General features: G+C 39.1%; 1 protein-coding gene across 1 annotated transcript in view; it reads left to right on the top strand.

The window, feature by feature from the left end:
- MARCHF10 (membrane associated ring-CH-type finger 10) overlaps nt 1–20,672 on the top strand; it is a 218,170-nt gene that overhangs the window by 154,009 nt on the left and 43,489 nt on the right. Inside the window, 2 exon segments of the mRNA XM_036755641.1 lie at nt 6,839–7,005; nt 9,336–9,445. Of these exon segments, the coding sequence (XP_036611536.1) occupies nt 6,839–7,005; nt 9,336–9,445 (277 nt within the window).

Here is a 20,672-nt window from a genome sequence, read left to right as displayed (position 1 = left end):
AAATTGAGGAATTCTCATCAATTGGGAAATGGCTGAACAATTTGTGCAAGATGATTGCAATGGAGGACTATTGTGCTATGGGAAATGACAAAGTAAGGGATGGGGTTCAGAAAAATATGGCAAGACCTATCCGAACTGATGCAAAATGACGTGAGAATAACCAGGAGATCATTGTGCCATGGTAACAGCAAGGTTGTAATGATCAACTGTAAGAGACTTGGCTACCCTGATCAACTCAATAATCCAAGACCATTCTAAAGGACTCATGATGAAAAAATGCTATCCACCTGCAGAGGGAGAAGTGATGAACCTTGAGAGCAAATTGAAGTATAATTCTCTCTATTTTTCTTGCTTTTTTAAAAATATGACTAATATAGAAATATGTTTCACATGATTTCTCATGTATAATTGATATATTGCTTGCCTTCTCAGTAGGGAAGGGGGAGATGGGGAGGAAGGGAAAGAATTTGGAGCTCAAAATTTAAAAAGAAAACAATGTTCAAAATAAATGAATAATACATTTTTAAAATAATGTAAATTCTTTAATCATATCTATATTAGCAAAATTGTGAACTAGATTAACTACATGGTTAATTGGCATAATTTTAACACATCTTTATCATATGGCTATATGGTAAATCCATTTTAACTCAGGAATTTTGGTAGCATATGCCTACAAAAAGAAATGTTTTTGACTGGGATATTTTCCAGTGACAAAGGTTCTGATAAATTTGCAGTCAGTGAGGATGGAGGAAAAGGTTTGAGATAGACCCTCCCAAATAGTAATTACCTCTTATTTTTAATTAGTAAAAATATAGTACCCCTCCCCTTTTCTCCTATCTTTATGTAGTACACATCTATCAGCCACTTATATCCAGACAGACAAAAATCAAATTTGTTTGTGAATAGGGAAATTCAGAAATGATGGACCAGAACTAGGAGAATAAGGAAGGAGCAATCCAAAAGAATATACATTCACATTTGCTCCTCAGCCAGCTTTGATAGGTGTCAGTCTCTTGATGTCAGTAATAGTCCATGCCAAAATGTTTGCTTTCTTCACACTCATCAGGGCTCTCCCCTGTTTTGATAACTAAGTATGGAATAGGATCCATTATAGTTAAGAGCAATGTTTTCCCATTTTAAATTAAATTACATTAAAGACTATCCATTCCTAAGAGACTGAAAGCACCCCCTGTTCAAAAATACCTCCTCCAAGTACTATACTATTTGAAATTCTACTAGGAAGGATTCATTCCTTATAACAAATGTTTTCTTTTAAAATGTACATATACTAGTTGGAGAGGTGACATAGTAAGCTACTGTCATGGGAAATCTCAATATGAATTAGTTTCTAAAGCTATTTTCTTACTGACAGGTGAGATCCAGAGACTAAAGGAATGAGAGTTTTAATGAGGTACAGAAAAAAGGAAGAGGAAAGTAATTGTGGAATGTAAGGCAGCTTGGGGATGGCAGTCCTTGGGCAGACAAGTGCTGGGGTTCAGGAAGGAGGGATGCAGAAAGAGGTGGCTGAGAAGGAACCAAACACTTACTTCACAATTTTTCACAGAGATGACTCAGATTCTATTGAGCTGAGGATCAGACTTGTGTCTAATATTAATATAACTTTAAGCATATATCAACTGTTGAACTTTCAATTTTGGTACTGTTTAGAAGTGTTTTCCTTGTTAAAAATGTTTTGGAATGAGAGATTGGCAAGTTAACGGAAGAAAGAGAGAGAGGGGCGGGGGAGAGAGAGAGAGAGAGAGAGAGAGAGAGAGAGAGAGAGAGAGAGAGAGAGGAAGGAAGGAAGGAAGGAAGGAAGGAAGGAAGGAAGGAAGGAAGGAAGGAAGGAAGGAAGGAAGGAAGGAAGAGAAAAGATGCTTAGAAAGTAGAACAGATCTCCCCTGCCCAATATCATCACTTAGTGTTTCGGGTTCCCTTACAAGGTTAAGAAATGGGTTTGGGCTTATGGTTATATTGCTGACACCTAATCTGAAGTAGGCTCACATGCATAGACAGTGACAGTGTCACGACTCCATCTAGCTCAGTATTCAGTTTAGCAGTGATACAAAGGTAAATATTATGGAAGGGCCTCATTGGTTCAGCTTCCAAAGTTAGGGATGAACAGCTTTCAAAAGCAAAATTATATGCTCTGTATGACCATATGATGTGTACCCAGTCAATAAGAATGACGAGTAATGCAAACTAAAACATCACTGAGGTTTCATCTCACAACCTGCAAATTTACAAAAGTGACCAAAGAGAGATAATAGTCAATATTGGGGGAGGATGTGGCAAGATACACACATTAATATGTTGTTAGTAGAGCTATGAATTGGTCTAACTGTTCTGGAAATAATATTGAAATTATGTGAGAAGAGTGACTCAGTTGGCCACTGTCTTTGACTCACAGATCTCCCTTCTGGCCACATACCCCAGTGCGGTAAGAGCCTATAGGAAGCACATTAGTCAGAATAGTACTCTAGTCATTTTAGCAAAGAACTGGGAGCAAAGGTGATGCCGATTGAGTGGGAAATGGCCAAATAAATCGTGGTATGTAAATGTAGCAGGATAATACTGTGCAGTATGAAATAACCGATAGGAGGAATTCAAGAGGGGAAACATGGGAAGGTTCGTACAAACTGATGCAGAATGAAATAAGCAGAACCTGAAGAATTTGATTGACAATGACTGTAACAACATACATGGAAATATCATTACAAGGAAACCAGAGTCAGAGAACCAGGAAAACTGTGATGATCCTGGAGAGCAGATAATAGTGCTTATCTCTCTTCTCTTAGCAGAGGGGGATAGGAGATCACTAGGCAATAACGTTGTATACACATTGAGATGCTGATACTCCTTCAGGTCTTTTTGCTTAACTCTTTTTCTTTGTTACAAGGTAAGATTCAGTTCTAAGGAAAGTGAGCAGGGATTTAAGAAAAAAAATGAGATATGTTTTCTATAATTCACCAAGATTTATGGATCCACGTTCCATTAATTTTTCTGAACTTTTTTGAAGGTGTTAACATTCTCAGAGACAGCTAATAGTATAGTAGATAGAGCACTAGGCCTAGAGTCAGGAAATAAGAGTTCAGACCTGGCCCCAAACATTAGTTGTATGACTCTGGGCAAGTCACTTAAATGCTGTTTGCCTCAGTTTCCCCTAATGTAAAATGTGAATAATAATAGTACCTACATCACAGAGTTACTGTGAAGATCAAATGAGATATTTGTTTTTTAAAATCACTTACCACAGTGTCTATCACATAATAGATGCTATATAAATTCTTGTTCCTCCACCCCTTCCCTCTCAGCCTAATATACACTCAGATACATATATACATATTTATACACATACACATATGTGTGTATATATGTGTGTGTATGTGTGTATATGTATGCACACACACACACACATATATATGTAATGACTTTATTACCCTTCTACAATGTAATAGTCTGATTGTACCAACCTTATTTTTCTAGCTTCAAGGGATAACCCCTAGATGTAGTCAGCCAGGATTTGTTAATTAAGCCAATTTATCATCCCTTTGGCCATGTCTTTAATGATTTTATGGATCTCTCAATTTTCATCTTTTCAGGGAAAAGTCTTAATCTTCTTAGTTGATTTTCACAACTATCTCCACTAATCCCTGTAACTTCTTCTCTGTGGACTTTGTCTAGTTTCATTAGATTTCTTCAGGGACAATAGCCAAAAGCACACACACTGTCCCAGATGCACCATAGTTTTAGATATGTATTTGTCCACAGTATATAATTGTAGATATAATCAGAGAAAGCCCTGACTTTCTTGATTGGTGTACTACCCCCACTACCTGCCATGGAGCTGGTCCATGTGCTCTGGTCCCTGGCTTGAGGTACATATACCTTAATGAGATTACACAGAAATTCCTAATTGCTCTTTGGTCATTGGTAGGTTTTGTTGAAGATAACTGGCAATTCTGTATCGGAGGGAGGGACTCTTCTGGAATAACATCCCCCCCAAAAAAGCCACCTCACCCCACCCCACCCCATCTATGAGAAGACTTGTAGAAATGGTTCCTCCCTTCTCTTCTTTGGGTCTCTATTCCAGCACTTTCTCTCCCTTACACTTCTGGCAAGGGGGAGAGGGGATTTCTTTCCTCCATCCCCCACAGTGGCCTGCAGCAGATCTATATATACCTGGCTTGCCAGGCCTCAAGTCTCTGGCTGCCTTCTGCCTTTCTATTTTCCTCTCCACGCACAGGTCAGAGACTAGTGATCCTAGGAAATGGATACTTCCAGCTTTGGTGGCTCTCCAATGAGTCTGAGAGTCTCTGAATTCCTGTGTTGGGTGCTGGCTGCCCAGAGAAGGACATCACTGCTCACAGGAATGCATTAACACATACATTAACATGAAATATAGAACTTTTCTCCAAAAAAAACCATTACACTCGTCATAGTCCCCTTCTCCCCCATAGTCCCTTTGTGGAACAACTTGACCCTTATTTTATATTCATCTCAGATATGCACAAACCAAGTAACACATAGCCCAAGTTTCTCAGCCAGTCAGGCTATGCCTTTAGTCGTCCTGCTATAGGTACTTCCTGAAAGTGGTGCTTCACGTGAAGGCACGAGAATACAGCCAGAGACCCTAGGTCCTGCTTCAGACCTACCAAAGCATCTCTCCTACCTATGTATCTCTCCTGCAAGCCCTTATTGCCTCTTGGATTGAAGGGGAAGAGAGAAGAGAAATCCCTTCTCCCCACCTTGCTGAAAGTCCAAGAAGAGAGAAAGTTTTGGAACAAAGTTCCAGAAGATAAGGAAGGAGCTGTTTTGTTTTGTTTTGTTTTGTTTTACAAATTTTCTTAGACTATAGAGGGAGGAGGTTCCTTCAGAAGATTCTTGCCCCTCCTCCACACTCTTCCACTCAGTAGCCAGTTATCTTCAATAAAACCCACCAATCCCTGGGAACTAATTAGGAATTTGTGTCTTCCCAGCAAGGAGCCACAGCATGTACCCAAGCTCCATGAGGGCTGCCCCAGTCCAGTAAATCAAGAGTTTCCCCTGATCACCCTTGTTTGCATTTACGTGTGAATACTTCTCTCCACCAAAGTGGATCCCCACTCCTTCATCCTTTAATAAGTGGTTTGGTGAGATGTTTTATCAAAAAAAAATCATCACCTGGTGACCAGATTTCTGGCTCATGTCTCTTCAATTTTATCTCAGATTACATCCTCGGATGACAAAGCAGTCTAGTGCAGTACCCATATTCAAAGCCTTTCCAGCACCGGAGGGTTGAGAACCTAAGGTTGCCTTGCATGATTTGATGAGACACTGGAGTACTTCAGTGAAGGATGAATTTATATAAGGAGAGGAGAATAACTTTGTTTACACTTCCCGATGATGTCCTTAATATTGCAGGGGGAGAAGGTTGGGGGAAAGGCAAATGTAGAGGAGGGTATAGGATTACAGCACCATATGTCAGTGTCTGGCTCCAGGCTGCAACCAATAACTCCATCATCCCATGGTTATTTTCCCTCAATGTGTTACCTTGCATTTATTCACAGTGAAACATCATCTGCCACTTTTCTGTTCACATGCAGAGCTATACAAAAGCTTCCTACAGCAATCACAATCAGTCATGTCTTTTTGTATCCCTTCCCTTTCTGTACACACCCTCACCTGTGGCTCCTGCCAGTTGCATGGTTCAGTGAAATCCTCAGGTCAGCCCACTGGGAATCGCCCATGGCTCTGGAGAAACACTAAGAAGATGGTGAAATTTAACTGTCTGCAGAAAGGATTCTTAACTTGGGCTCCATGAACTTTTGGTTCTTTTTAAAATATTTTTATAATTTTCAATAAAATTGGTTTCCTTTGTAATCCTATGTATTTTACTTCATAAATTTTAAAACATTCATCTGAGAAGGGGTCTGTAAGCTTCGTCAGATTGCCAAAGGGGCCCACAACACAGAAAAGGTTAAGAACAGCTGATATACAGGAATTAAAAGTGATATGTATACCATATACAGAACCCTTGACATGAAATTTTTTCAAAGATTTTTTTTTGAAAACCTAGGTGCATTCTGAAATGGTTCCATTGGTTCCATTTTATCCATATGCATATTTACTACCTCAAAGATAATTCAAGCATAATTTTCTCTTTTCAGAATCCATGTAGTTTTTCCCCAAAAGAGGTAGTTAATTTAATTATTCTGTGATCTGATCCTTTTTTATAGATTCTGTTTTATATTTTATAGATTCTACTAGTCTTATTATATTGACATACATTGCCAGTATAGATCCTCTATCAGTAAATTGGTATCCTGTTTTCAGATCCCATGAGTTTATATCTTTGGGGGCAGAGTCTCCTTATCTTTGCCTTCCTCAATCCTGTTTCTTCTCTGTAGACTCATACTCACTATATGATTTACATAGGTAGTACCCAATCTAAAGCCCTCACCACATGACATAAGGTCCAATTTTTCTGTTTTACTTTCAAATAACAGAAAGCAAAGAGCTCTCTTATGTTTTCTCACCAGCACATTGAGCTTGTAGGAGGGGCATCACAGTCGAGCCTTGTATCTATCTATCTATCTATCTAGATCTGCAAAGAAGAACATTTGAGAATCCTTAATAGTATTATATATAACTACAAAAGTTTAAGGCAACAATATTCAAAACATCTGAATGTGGGCCTTTGATGGTAAAGACTGGAAACTGGTTAACTGGTTACTATGAAGTGGGGAGCAGCAGAGAGTCTATTCTCTTTATATTTCATACCCCAGGAACTAGCATTTGTGGAAATGGGCAAGAGTGTAGCTGCCTGGTCACATGGGGCTTGTTTTCCATTTAGTCTTCTAGAGGAGGATTCAGAAGAGGAGGGAGACTTGTGCCGCATCTGTCAGATAGCTGGGGGTTCCCCGACCAACCCGCTGTTGGAGCCCTGTGGCTGCGTGGGAAGCCTGCAGTTTGTTCACCAGGAGTGCCTGAAAAAGTGGCTCAAAGTGAAGATTACATCAGGTAGGTATGAGAGAGAGAGCAGCCAATGCCCGGCAACAACATAGGACGAATTCAGAAAGAGCACATCACGCTGCCCTGTAGGCAGTCCTGTAAGTAGGCTTACTTTCTACTTGCCATGCAGGCATTCAGGGAAACAAGGGTAGAGCCCAGTTTTTCTTTGCTTAGAATATTGACAAAGATGCATAGTCAGCAGAACATCCTAAATACATACGTTCTTTACCAAGCTTGTGAGGAAAGTGGGACTTCTTAAAAGTCTTGAAATCAAGTGATGCTACTAGCATCTTTCTTTACTGATTAGTGTCAGATAGACAGCAACCCCAAGATATCCAAAGATAGATGGGACCCCTGCTATAGGGACGGAATTCCCAGTCACTAGAGACTCCGTTACTCTATTACTCCCATTGAGGATGGTGAAGGATCGCATGGAAGAGGGAAAGGAGCATCTAGGACCACCTGTTCTGAAAGTCCCTTTCATTTCTAAGATTCTATTCTAACTTTGAAGCAGCTAGATGGCATAATGGATAAAGTGCTGGGCCTGAAGTCAGAAAGACTCATCTTCCTGAGTTCGAATCTCAGATACTTATTAGCTGTGTGACCCTGGGCAAGTCACTTAACCCTGTTTGCTTCAGTTTCCTCATCTGTAAAATGAGCTGGAGAAGGAAATAGCAAACCGCTCCAGGATCTTTGACAAGAAAACCCCAAATGGGGTCACAAAGAGTCTGGCATGACTAAAGGCTAAATGACTAAACACCAAAATTCTAACTTCTAAAATTTATTTTATTCTATCCACTACTTTAACACCTAGGGCCCACAAACTTCATGTAGAATTATTATGTAAGTGATAAATCAATAAAGAAAGATAATTCACACAAATGGAATACTTGGTTATTAAAGTAGCCCTTAAATACATAATATTTTTAGAGATATATGCATTCATTTGTAGATGTAGATGCATAATATGTACATATGAAAACATAAATAAGGCACATTAGCAAAGCGTCACAGCAGATTATGGGTGATAATGAGACCCAGCCAGCCAGAATGGTTCAAAACTGGAGTCCAGACACAGGATTGAACAGATAAAATAGGTCTAGCTAGGTAGGGGAGGCAAGTAAAGGTCAGCTGGGGCCAGGAAAATCAGGCAGAGAGGGGAGTCCAAGGTACTCAAGGCTAAAAGTCTGGGAAAGAAGCAAGCAAGTTGCAAAAAATCCACAGAGCAGACAGGCCAGAACATTGATCCTACTGTAGATGACTTGGACTTGTGCCAGAATATGGGTTCATATTTCTGCTGGGCATGGGCAGAGGTCCTGAACCCATGGAACAGGCTGACAAATTAATCCTTTTCCTGATTGAAGTGGGGCCTGTGAAGGTAGGGATTACCTCATAGGATGTGGCAATGAGATAATAGTGATCCCTTGTCTTTGGCACTTCCTTGAGAGCTGGAAATATTGAAAGGCTTAGGGACCCAGGACAGATGACCTCTGAGTGAATTAAGATTTATTATATCTTTTATTATCTATAAATAACTTTATGTACATATAATTATCATACATAATTCTGAAAGCCTAAATCTCAGCGTATTTTTAAAAGTAAATATTTATTGAATTGAATTTTTTCAGGAGTGAAAAAGATTATCTTGATAAAGTAAAAATATCTACGGTGCTAAACAATATTCTCTAAATGATTGAACTCTCAATGAGAAAAAATTCAACGATGAGAACTGAGCCCCGCTCCTTTGAATCAAGTCAAGCAAGGACTTGGCTCAGAAAGGATCTGTGGAAGCAATTGTAAGAAGAGTGTTAATCTGGTTTATTAGAATATACTACATGTATGTATGTATATATATATATATATATATATATACACACACACACATATATATACACATATATATGTACATACATGCATATATGTATGTAGGTGTAGAATGTAGTAAGTATGCCATCCATCTAAGGCCTGAAAGCGACATGTGTATATGTATTCATATATGTATGTACGTATCTATCTCACTTACTAGCTCAGATCCTTGTAAGCCTGTGGTATCCACACCTGAGTATATACCCTTTTGGCCATGAAGGGGCACTCACTCCTTCCTTAGTCCTGTACAGACTTTTTAAAAAGTTTATTTGAACCCCAGACTTGTAATAATGACTCTCATTACAAAGGCTGTAAGTAGATCTCAGTTCAAGTTTATCAAACTTGTATGGAAATCAGCTTTAAAGTTTCACTAGAGCACCAAATAATAATGTGCATGTCCTTCTAAATACCATCCACCCAAATCAAGCCTATCCACAGTCGCTGTTAACATATGATTCTTTATCTAACTTCAGGCGCTGAACTAGGGGCAGTGAAGACCTGCGAAATGTGTAAGCAGGGCCTGATAGTGGACCTCGATGATTTTAATGTGAATGACTACTACAGAAAGCATCAGCAGTCTCGGGTAAGATGTGCGCACTGGCCACCTCATGACCTGTCATTCTGTTGTGGTCCTGTGGGCTTGTGACATCATTACATGAAAAATGATGTGTCACCACACACTGAAATCAACTGAATTTCAAGACAGATATCTGCTGACTTGATCAAACGTCAAGAAACTCAAAAGGCCTATCCATGATAGGAGGATGAGAATTTCAGTTCATCTTACATCTTTGCACCTTGAAGGAAAGGCCTATAATTTAGCCTGGAGATAGGGAGCTGGCATTTTTCTCATCTCTCCAGGTTAAAATGTGGTAAAGAAAAAGAAACATGTCTTGCTTGACACACAGAGGTTCCAAAAGGATTAGCCGAATTGTAAAATGCACCCTAAACTTCTTATAGAAAATGCTAAAAATATAAGGTCAGTTGGCCAGTCAGTGAGCATTTATTTAGTATTTTATTTTTCCCCAGTTACATGTAAAAACAACTTTTAACATTCATTTTTAAAACTGTAAGTTCCAAATTCTCTTCCTTCCTCCCTTCCCAGCCCCAATCCCCAATTTGATATAGGTTCTGCATATGTAGTAAGGCAAAAATACTTCCATAATAGTCATGTTGTGAAAGAAAACACAGACCAAAAAAAAACTCAAGAAAAATAAAGTAAAAAAATATGTACTTCAATCTGCGTTCAGACACCATCAGTTCTTTGTCTGGGGATGGATAGCATTTTTCAAGTCCTTCAGAGTTGTTTTGGATTATTGTATGGATGAGAATAGCTAAGTCATTCACACCTGATTCACACCTACAATATTGTTGTTACTTTGTACACAGTACATTTCACTTTGCACCAGCTCATATAGGTCTTTCCAGGTTTCTCTGAGAGCATACTGCTCATCATTACCTATAGTATAATAACATTCCATCATAATCACATACCACAATTTGTTCAGCCATTCCCCAATTAATTAATATTTCCTCAATATCTAATTCTCTGCCCCTAGAAAAGAGCTGCTATAGATATTTTTGTACATATAGGTCCCTTTTCTTTTTGTTTTTTTATCTCTTTTGGGATACAGACTTTGTAGTGGTATTGCTAGCTCAAAGGGTATGTATGCATGGTTTTATAGCCTTTTGGGAATAGTTCCACATTGCTCTACAGAATAGTTGAATCAGTTCACAACTCAACTAACAGTGCATCAATGTCTCATTTTCCCCACATCTCCTTCAACATTTGTCATTTACCTTTGCTGTCCTATTAGCCAATCTAATAGGTATGAGATGGTACCTCAAAATTATTCTAATTTGCATTGCTCTAATCGACAGTGAGAATATTTTTTAATATGACTTTGATTACTTCATCTGAAAACTGGTCATATCTTTTCATCATTTATCAACTGGGGAATGGCTCTCATTTTTATAAATTTGACTCAGTTCTGTATATGTTTGAGAAATGAGGCCTTTATCAGAGAAACTTGCTTCAAAATGTTTTTCACAGTTACTATTTCTATTTCCCTCTATCCTATTCCTATTCAATTCTCTCTTACCTTTCACCCTGTCCCTCCTCTAAAGTGTTTTACTTCTGACTACCTCCTCTCCTAATCTGCTGTCCCTTCTATCACCCCCCTTCTCTTATCCCCTTCCCCTCTACTTTCCTGTTGATTAAGATAGATTTCTATACCCAATTGAGTGTGTATGTTATTCCCTCTTTGAACCAATTCTGATGAAAGAAAGATTCACTCACTCCCCCTCACCTCCGCCCTCTTCCCCTGGGTTGTAAAAGCTTTTTCTTGCTTCTTTTATGTGAGGTAATTTACCCCATTCTATCTCTCCATTTCCCCTTTCTCTCAATACATCCCTCTCTCACCCTTTAATTTTATTTTTTAGATATCATCCCTTGATAATCAACTTACACCTGTGCCCTCTGTCTATATATACTACTCCAAACTACCCTAATAATGAGAAAGGTCTTATGAGTTACAAATATCTTCTTCCCATGTAGGAATGTAAACAGTTTGACTTTTTTAATAAAGATTTTCTATTTTTAGTTTACAATACTCAGTTCCACATGATTTTGAGTTCCAGATTTTCTTCCCCCCACTCCCACCTCCCTCCCCAAGATGGCATGGAATCCAATATATCTTCTACATATAACTCCACATTGAACTTATTTACACAATAGTCAAGTTGTAAAGGAGAGTTATTACCAATGGAATGAATCATGAGAAAGAAGAAACAAAAACAAAAACAAAAGAGAGAAAAAAAACAAAGGAAAAAAAGGAGAGCAAAAAGTTTGATTCAATCTGCATTGTCTCCATAGTTCTTCCTTTGGATGTAGATAGCTCTCTCCCTCATGGGTCCTTTTGAGTTGTCTTTCAACCTTGTATTGCTGAGAAGAGCAAAGTCTCTCAAGGTTAGTCATCACAGAATCCATATATCTGTGGTTGTGTATAATGTTCTCTTAGTTCTGCTCTGCTCACTCAGCATTATATCATGTAGGTTTTTCCAGGTTATTATGAAGTCCTTATCTTCCCCATTTCTTATAGCACAATAGTATTCCATTACATTCATATACCACAACCTGTTCAGCCATTCCTCAATTGATGGGCATCCCCTTGATTTCCAGTTCTTTGCTACTACAAAAAGAGCCGCTATAAATATTCTTTTACATATGGGTCCTTTTCCCACCTGTGTGATCTCTTTGGGATACAACCCTAGAAGTGGTATTGCTGGGTCAAAGGGTATGAACATTTTTATAGCCCTTTGGGCATAGTTCCAAATTGCTCTCCAGAATGGCTGAATCAGTTTACAACTCCACCAGCAGTGTAACAGTGTTCTAATTTTCCCACATCCTCTCCAGCATTTATCATTTTCCTGTTTTGTCATTTTAGCCAATCTGACAGGAGAGATGTGGTACTTAAGAGTTGTTTTGATTTTTATTTTTCTAATCATTAGTGATTTACAGCATTTTTTCATATGCCTATAGATATCTTTAATTTCTTCCTCTGAAAACTGCCTGTTCGTATCCTTTGACCATTTCTCAATTGGGGAATGACTTGTATTCCTATAGATTTGACTCAGTTCCCTGTATATTTTAGAGATGAGGGTTTTATCAGAGAAACTAGTTGTAAAGATTTTCTCCAAATTTTGTACTTCCCTCCTAATCTTTGTTGCATTGGCCTTTTTTATACAAAAAAAAAAACTTTTCAATTTGACATAATCAAAATTATCCATTTTGCATTTTGTAATGCTCTCTTGTTGTGTCATGAATTCTTTGCTTTTCCATAAATCTGATACGTAAACTATTCCTTGCTCTCCCAAATTGCTTATTGTATCAGCCTTTATTCCTAAATCATGAACCCATTTTGACTTTATTTTGGTATATGTTGTAAGATATTGGTCTATGCCCAGTTTCTGCCCTACCATTTTCCAATTTTCCCAGCAGTTTTTGTGAAATAGTGAATTCTTAGCCCAGAAGCTGGATTCTTTGGGTTTATCAAAGAGTAGATTGCTATAGTTGGTGGGTACTGCATCCTGTGTACCTATCCTATTCCACTGATCCATGGCTCTGTTTCTTAGCCAGCACCTGGTAGTTTTGATGACTGCTGCTTTATAGTACAGTTTAATATCTGGTATGACTAGGCTATCTTCCCTAGCATTTCTTTTCATTAATATCCTAGATATTCTAGAACTCTTGTTCTTCCAGATGAATTTTGTTATTATTTTATCCAGCTCTGTAAAATAATTTTTTGGTAGTTCAATTGGTGTGGCACTGAATAAATAAATTAATTTAGGTAAAACTGTCATTTTTATTATATTAGCTCTGCCTAACCATGAGCAACTGATATTTTTCCATTTATTTAGATCTGACTTTATTCGCGTGAAAAGTGTTTCATAATTATGTTCATATAAGCCCTGGGTTTGTCTTGGCAGATAGACTCCCAAATGTTTCATAATGTCTACAGTAACTTTGAATGGAATTTCTCTATCTCTTGCTATTGGGCTTTGTTAGTAATGTACAGGAATGCTGAGGATTTATGTGGGTTTATTTTATATCCTGCAACTTTGCTAAAGTTGTTTATTATTTCAAGTAGTTTTTTACTTGATTCTCTAGGATTCTCTAAGTAAATCATCATATCATCTGCAAAAAGTGATAATTTAGTTTCTTCTTTGCCTATTCTAATTCCTTCAATTTCTTTTTCTTCTCTTATTGCTACAGCTAACATTTCTAGTACGAAATTGAACAATAGGGGTAATAATGAGACAACATACCAAAACTTACGGGATGCAGCAAAAGCAGTTTTTAGGGAAAGTTTTATATCTCTAAATGCTTACATGAATAAAATAGAGAAAAAGAAGATTAATGAATTGGGCATACAACTGAAAAAAGCTAGAAAAAGAACAAATTGAAAATCCCCAGTTAAATACCAAATTAGAAATATTGAAAATCAAAGGAGAGATTAATAAAATTGAAATCAAGAAAATTATTAAATTAATAAATAAAACCAAGAGCTAGTTTTATGAAAAAAACCAATAAAATTGATAAACCTTTGGTCAATTTGCTTAAAAAAAAAGAAGAAAATCAAATTACCAGTATCAAAAATGTTAAGGGAGAATTCACCTCCAATGAAGAGTAAATTAAAACAATAATTAGGAATTATTTTGCCCAGTTGTATGCCCATAAATTTGACAACCTTAGGGATATGGATGAATATTTACAAAAATATAAATTGCCCAGGTTAACAGAAGAGGAAATAAAATACCTTAATAACCCCATCTCAACAAAAGAAATTGAGGAAACCATCAATGAACTCCCTCGGAAAAAATCTCCAGGGCCAGATGGTTTTACATGTGAATTTTATCAAACATTTAAAGAACAATTAATTCCTATACTTTATAGACTATTTGGGAAAATAGGTGAAGGAGTCCTACCAAATTCTTTTTATGACACAAATATTGTACTAATACCTAAACCAGGAAGAGTCCAAACAGAGAAAGAAAATTATAGACCAATTTCCCCAAATGAATGTTGATGCAAAAATTTTAAATAAAATATTAGCAAAAAGATTGCAGCAACTTATCACAACAGTAATATACTATGACCAGGTAGGATTTATTCTAGGGATGCAAGGCTGATTCAATATGAGGAAAACTATCAGTATAATTGATCATATCAACAACAAAACTAGCAGAAACCATATGATCATCTCAATAGATGCAGAAAAAGCCTTTGACAAAGTGCAACACCCATTCCTATTAAAAACACTAGGAGCATAGGAATAAATGGAGCCTTCCTTAAAATTATAAATAGCATCTGCCTAAAACCATCAGCAAGCATTATTTGTAATGGAAATAAGCTAGATGCATTCCCAATAAGATCAGGGTTGGAACAAGGATGTCCACAAACAGTTTAAGTTTAATAAGTCCCATATGATTACTCTTTCCCATTTGCCTTTTTATGCTTCTCTTGAGTCTCGTATCTGAAAATTAGATTTTCTATTTAGCTCTAGTCTTTTCTCAAGAATGCTTGAAATTCCTCTATCTCACTGAATGTCTATTTTTTCTGCTCATGGATTATACTCAGTTTTGCTGGGTAGGTGATTCTTGGTTTTAATCTTAGCTCCTTTGTCCTCTGGAGTATCATATTCCAAGCCATCTGACCCTTTAATGTAGAAGCTAGTAAATCTTGTGTTATCCTGATTGTGGCTCTATGATACTTGAATTGTTTCTTTCTGGCTGCTTGCAATATTTTCTCCTCTGCAATTTGGCTATAGTATTCCTGGGAGTTTTCATTTGGAATCTCTTTCAGGAAGTGATCCATAGATTCTTTCAGTTTCTATTTTACCCTCTGGTTCTAGAATATCAGGACAGCTTTCCTTGAAAATTTCTTGAAAGATGATGACTAAGCTCTTTTTTCATCATGGCTTTCAGGTAGTTCAGTAATTCTTAAATTATCTTTCCTGGATCTATTTTCCAGGTCAGTTGTTTTTCCAATGAGATATTTCACATTGTCTTCTATTTTTTCATTCTTTTGATTTCGTTTTATTGTTTCTTGATTTTTTATAAAATCGTTAGCTTCCATTTGCTCCATTCTAATTTTTAAGGAATTATTTTCTTCAGTGAGCTTTTGGACCTTTTTACCATTTGGCCAGTTCTTCTTTTTAAGGCATTCTTCTCCTCATTGCCTCTTTGGACCTCTTTTACCATTTGGCCCAGTCTGTTTTTAAGGTATTATTTTCTTCCGTATTTTTTGTGTCTTCTTTACCAAGCTGTTGACTCATTTTTCATGTTTTTCTTGCATCACTCTCATTTCTCTTCCCAGTTTTTCCTCTACTTCTCTTACTTGATTTTCAAAATCCTTTTTGAGCTCCACGGCCTGACACTAATTCATATTTTTCTTGGAGGTTTTGGATGCAGGAGTTTTGACTTTGTTGTCTTCTTCTGAGTATGTGTTTTGATCTTCCTTGTCACCGTAGTAACTTTCTATAGTCAGAGTTTTTTTCTGTTGTTTGCTCATTTTCCCAGTGGCTGGGACCCAGCCTATTACTTGACTTTTTAACTCTTTGTTAAAGTAGGAATCTACTTCCGGGTGGAGGATGCCCTGTCCCAAGCTTCAGGGGGTTTGTGCAGCTGTTTTCAGAGATACTTCTAGAGACCCATAAGTTTTCACTTCTTCCAAGGTGGTATGATCTAAGGAGAGGTGTTTATTCCTCTCCTGGCCAGTGTTCTGGTCTGTGAGTGACCACAAGCACTGTTTTCTGCCCTGGAACTGTGAGGAGGGTCTCCCATCCACAAGCTCTGGTATGCTAGTGCTCCTCTCTGCCCTGGGACTGCCACCCATGACTGTGAACTGGGTCTGAGAATGGGTAAAGCAACAGAGTCTTGCCCTACTACTAGGAAAAAGACCCCTGTAATCTCCTTCTGACCAGTTGTTCAACCCCCTTACTGTCTATGGGCTGAGAACCCTGGAAGCAGCCACTGCTGCTGCTGACTCAGTGGCTCCCAAGGCCTACTGGTTTGCTGGGGCCAGGGCTGTGCTGGTGCAGCCTGTGCTGGACTGCATTACACTCTTATCCAGGTATGACAGACCTTTCCTGCTGACCTTCTAAGTTGTCTTTGGCATCTGTGCATTGAGAGGTCTGGAAACCACCACTTCTGCCACTGATTCAGTCACCCTAAGGCCTGCTCCTAGTTTGCTGGAGCCTGGTCTGCACTGGTGTGGCATTTGCTGAACTGCACTCCTCTCTCACCCTGGTGCAACAGACCTTTACCGCCAACTTTCCAAGTTGTCTTCGGCTGGAAATTTGTTTCACTCCATCCTTGTATGGGTTCTGGTGTTCTGGAGGGGTTTGGGGGAGAGCTCAGGCAAGTCCCTACCTTTACTCTGTGCAGTGAGCATTTATTAACCACCTACTATGTGCCAGACACTGCACTAGTAGCAATAGAAGCAAAAGAGATCAGGTTCTGGAGGTAGATAGTTCTCATTTTGGAAATGAATTAACTCTTTGGGCAATAAGGAACCATTTAAAGAATTAATAGTTCTGGAGTACTTTAATGGCAACTCTGAAGGTTAATTCATCTTCATTATGTGAATGGCTTACTCCCAACATATAGTTAACCCACTATACTATGAGGCATCAAGCAACTCAATGAACTCAACGAACATGAACAATCACCAATGTCATCATCATTTAGCACTGACCTCCCTCACAAAATAATTATGAGTAACAAAAATACAATTTCAATGTTAATTAGAATCTAGCTTACAAAGCATTCCTTTCAAATTTTATATCAGTGACTTCCAATGGAAAAAAATGAATAAAAGCAATTAAGAGTTAGAATGATGTGTAACTTTGGGAGTTAGATTTAAAAAAAATCCTGAGGCTTGTAAATATTATCACCAGCCTTCCAAATAATTACAGTGACTGGAGTTTATACAATGTATTTAAGTTCACAAAGTACTTAATCACTGATCCTCACAGCTCTGTGACTATAGGCATTATTATCGAGCCTATTTTCTAAATGAGGAGACAGAAGCTTGAAATATTGAATGAGTTGCCAGCGATCGCATAGCTAGTAAATGTCACAGGTGGGATTTAAATCCGGCACTTCCTGACTGATAGCATTTCCCTACTTTGCCGTGTCCACTGGGACTGCTTCTTCAAAACAGACTCAGAAAATCGCCATGATGCCAGGGTATTAAGCATTTCAATTAAAAATTCTAATCAACCAAAATTTTTGAATAACTTATTTAATGAACCTCTGATTATTACCATGAAGTGAAACATCAAGCAGGAAGGCATATGCTTAGGTAAAATTTATCTGACGTGGAGGCTGTCCGTGCCATGGAATCCAAGTGGAAGAGGGATCTTCTATAGATAGTAAGGCCTATCAGATGATGCTATTTGTAGATGACATTGTGCTGATTGCATTAAACCCTGGACCGTTCCAGTGCCTCCTGAACAAGATCCATACTTACTCAACGAAAATTTTACCGGACTCACCATTCTGGAAGGGCATTGGGTAGCATAGTGGATAGAGTGCCAGGCTTGGAGTCAGAAACTTATTTTTGTGAGTTCAAATCTGGCCTCAGACACTGGCTAGCTGTTTGACCCTAGGCAAATCACTTAACTCTCCCTCAGTTTCTTCAGCTGTAAAATGAGCCAGAGGAGGCACTGGCAAACCCACTCCAGTGTCTTTGCCAAGAAAACCCCAAATGGGGTCATGAAGAGTCACACACAACTGAACAGCAACACTATACAAGAAAAACCAGGTGGATAAAGAATCTCTATTGTCCTGATTCTAGCATGCAATTAGATGGACAACCCATAGAGCTGGTCCCTCAGTACATAACTCTGGCACAGACCACAGGTGGACAATGGAACTGGGCCTAGAAGTGAGCAGGAGGAGGAAAACAATTGCACTTGAGAGATCACATGGTGCTTTCAAATCCCCCTAAGGCTGTCCCTGAAACAGAACTTTTTAATGTCTGTGTTGTTCTCGTGAGAGGTTCTACAGCTCTGAGTTATAGAATAGCAGTATCTGAAGAATTAAAGTTGTGGGTGACCCAAAAAACAGTAGAGAGGCCTATGGAATTCAAGAAGGCTGTACCACGTGACTCATGAAGAATGGCATAGATGTCTGAGTGCAAAAGGAAGGGAGCTGGTTAGGGATTAAGAGCAAGGGAGATCTGTGACAGACCCTGTGCTTCACTGCTATCTGTTCAGGGGTCAAGAGGTACAGAATTCGGCAGCCCTGATACTGCATAAAACCCATGTGTCAGCTTTACTTGATGACTGGTCCGAAGTGTGAATAGGAAGAGGTTGGTGGTGAGTTCCCCCATCAGAGGGAGGGCCTGCATTGAGGAGATCATAACTCCACCCTCTCCTGTATCCCAGGGTGAACAGATCATATACATCTATCAGCAGTCAATGCCAGAGCCTCGTTATGCTCCTTCCCAAACCCCCACCCTGCCAAAAGGCTCATAAAACAAACAGAACTATTGAATCATAGTAAGGAAATGGAAACCATTCAATATTTTTGGATTTTTAAATGATGCCTCTAGATTATGCAGGGACTAGAGGGCTGGTCCTTGGAGACTGGAAGACCCGAGTTCAAATCTAACCTCAGACACTGTGTGTCCTTGGGCAAGTCACTTAACTTCCATCTGCCTCAGTTTCCTCAACTGTAAAATGAGGATGATAATGGCACCTACCTCTCAGTGTTTTTGTGAAGACCAAATGAGATAATACCTATAAAGCACTTAGCACAGCCTTCTCAGGCAAGTCCCTGCCTTTACTCCACCATCTTGGCTCTGCCCCCTAGTCAAATAGGCAAATCACAGTCAAAACCAACTTTGGTGAAGGAATTAGTTGAGCGAGCAGCTGGATCTCTCAGAGAGCTGCACCGATTCAAGCCTGTGAGCTGTTGCCCTTTGCCCTTTCCCATCAGACCTCACACTCTTTACACATAGTAGGTGCTTAGTAAATGCTTCTTCCCTTCCTTTCCCTGAGCAGACGTGGCCAGCCAGCAAGCCTGTAGCTTCATTGATAGCACCTGAAACAAGACTGATAAAGTGAAGCTGCCAGTTAACATCCAGGTGTGCAGGTTCTGCCTGCACGTCTCTCACACGCCACCCCTTCTCTCTCCTCACATAAGCATCACCTCAGCTCACGTCCACCCAGACTATTGGATACAGCCTCCTAATTGGTCTCTTGCCTCAAGTCTTTCCCCACTACAGATGATCTTCCCCACAGCTGCCAAAGTAATTTGCCTTAAGTACAGACCTGATCAGGTCATGTCCCTACTTAATAAACTCCAGTGACTCCCCATTGCCTAAATGATAAAATATAAAATTCCTCTGTTTGTCACTTAATTCCCTTTACAACCCCACCTATCTTTCCAGCCACGTTATACATCATTCCCCTTCCTGTACTCTATGGTCCAACTACACTATCCTCTCCATTCCTCATTTACGGCATCCCATCTCCCACCTCCAGGCCTTTGCACAGCCTCTCCTCCATGCCTGTAATGCACTCTCCTTCTAGAGCTTCTCACTTCCTTCAGGATGGAGTTAAACACCATCTTCTACAAGAAGCCTTTTGTTATCCCCGACTAGTGCCCTCCCTCCCTAAGGTTGACAGATTAATCCAGTCCCCTCACCTTCCTGGCTTAGCGAAGGCCTTTTTATATATGTGTATACAAGGAAAGAATTGGACTATGATGTGCAATTCATTGATCATGTGTTTGCTACACTCTTACTGTGTGCCAGGCATCGTGCTAAGTTCCTGGCATACAAAGAAAGAGTAAAAACAGTCCCTGCATTCAAGGAATTGACATTGCAGTGGGGGAGACAGCTGTACAAATCATGACACATAGGATAACTACAGAATAGGTGAAAGGTGACCTCAGAGGAGGTGGCACTTACCAGCTGGAATGCTTCCTGCAGGAGGTTTACACTTGAACCAAGTTTGAAAGAGGTCTCATAGCTATGTTCTCCACCAACCAAGTGGAGTAAGGCTGGTCAATGTATTGTCTTAAAACAGGGTTGTGAAGACCCAAGAAGAAATTATAGATGGCACAGAGTTGAAAAGTGAATGCGAGGTAATACAGTGGTGGCAGAGGAAAGTACAAAGTTAAGGGCTTGATGGAAGGCGTGAGTAGTGGAAGCCAGGGACTGAGGTGTGGCTGGAAGATTCTAGGAACAGGTACTAGTTTCCTATGGAAACGTATGCCTAGTGCACCCACAGGCCTTT

The sequence above is a fragment of the Trichosurus vulpecula genome, chromosome 4 (assembly GCF_011100635.1).
Source record: "Trichosurus vulpecula isolate mTriVul1 chromosome 4, mTriVul1.pri, whole genome shotgun sequence".
Lineage (NCBI taxonomy): Eukaryota > Metazoa > Chordata > Mammalia > Diprotodontia > Phalangeridae > Trichosurus > Trichosurus vulpecula.
Note: the sequence above shows the minus strand (reverse complement) of the source record. Positions and strands in the feature narration are given on the sequence as shown.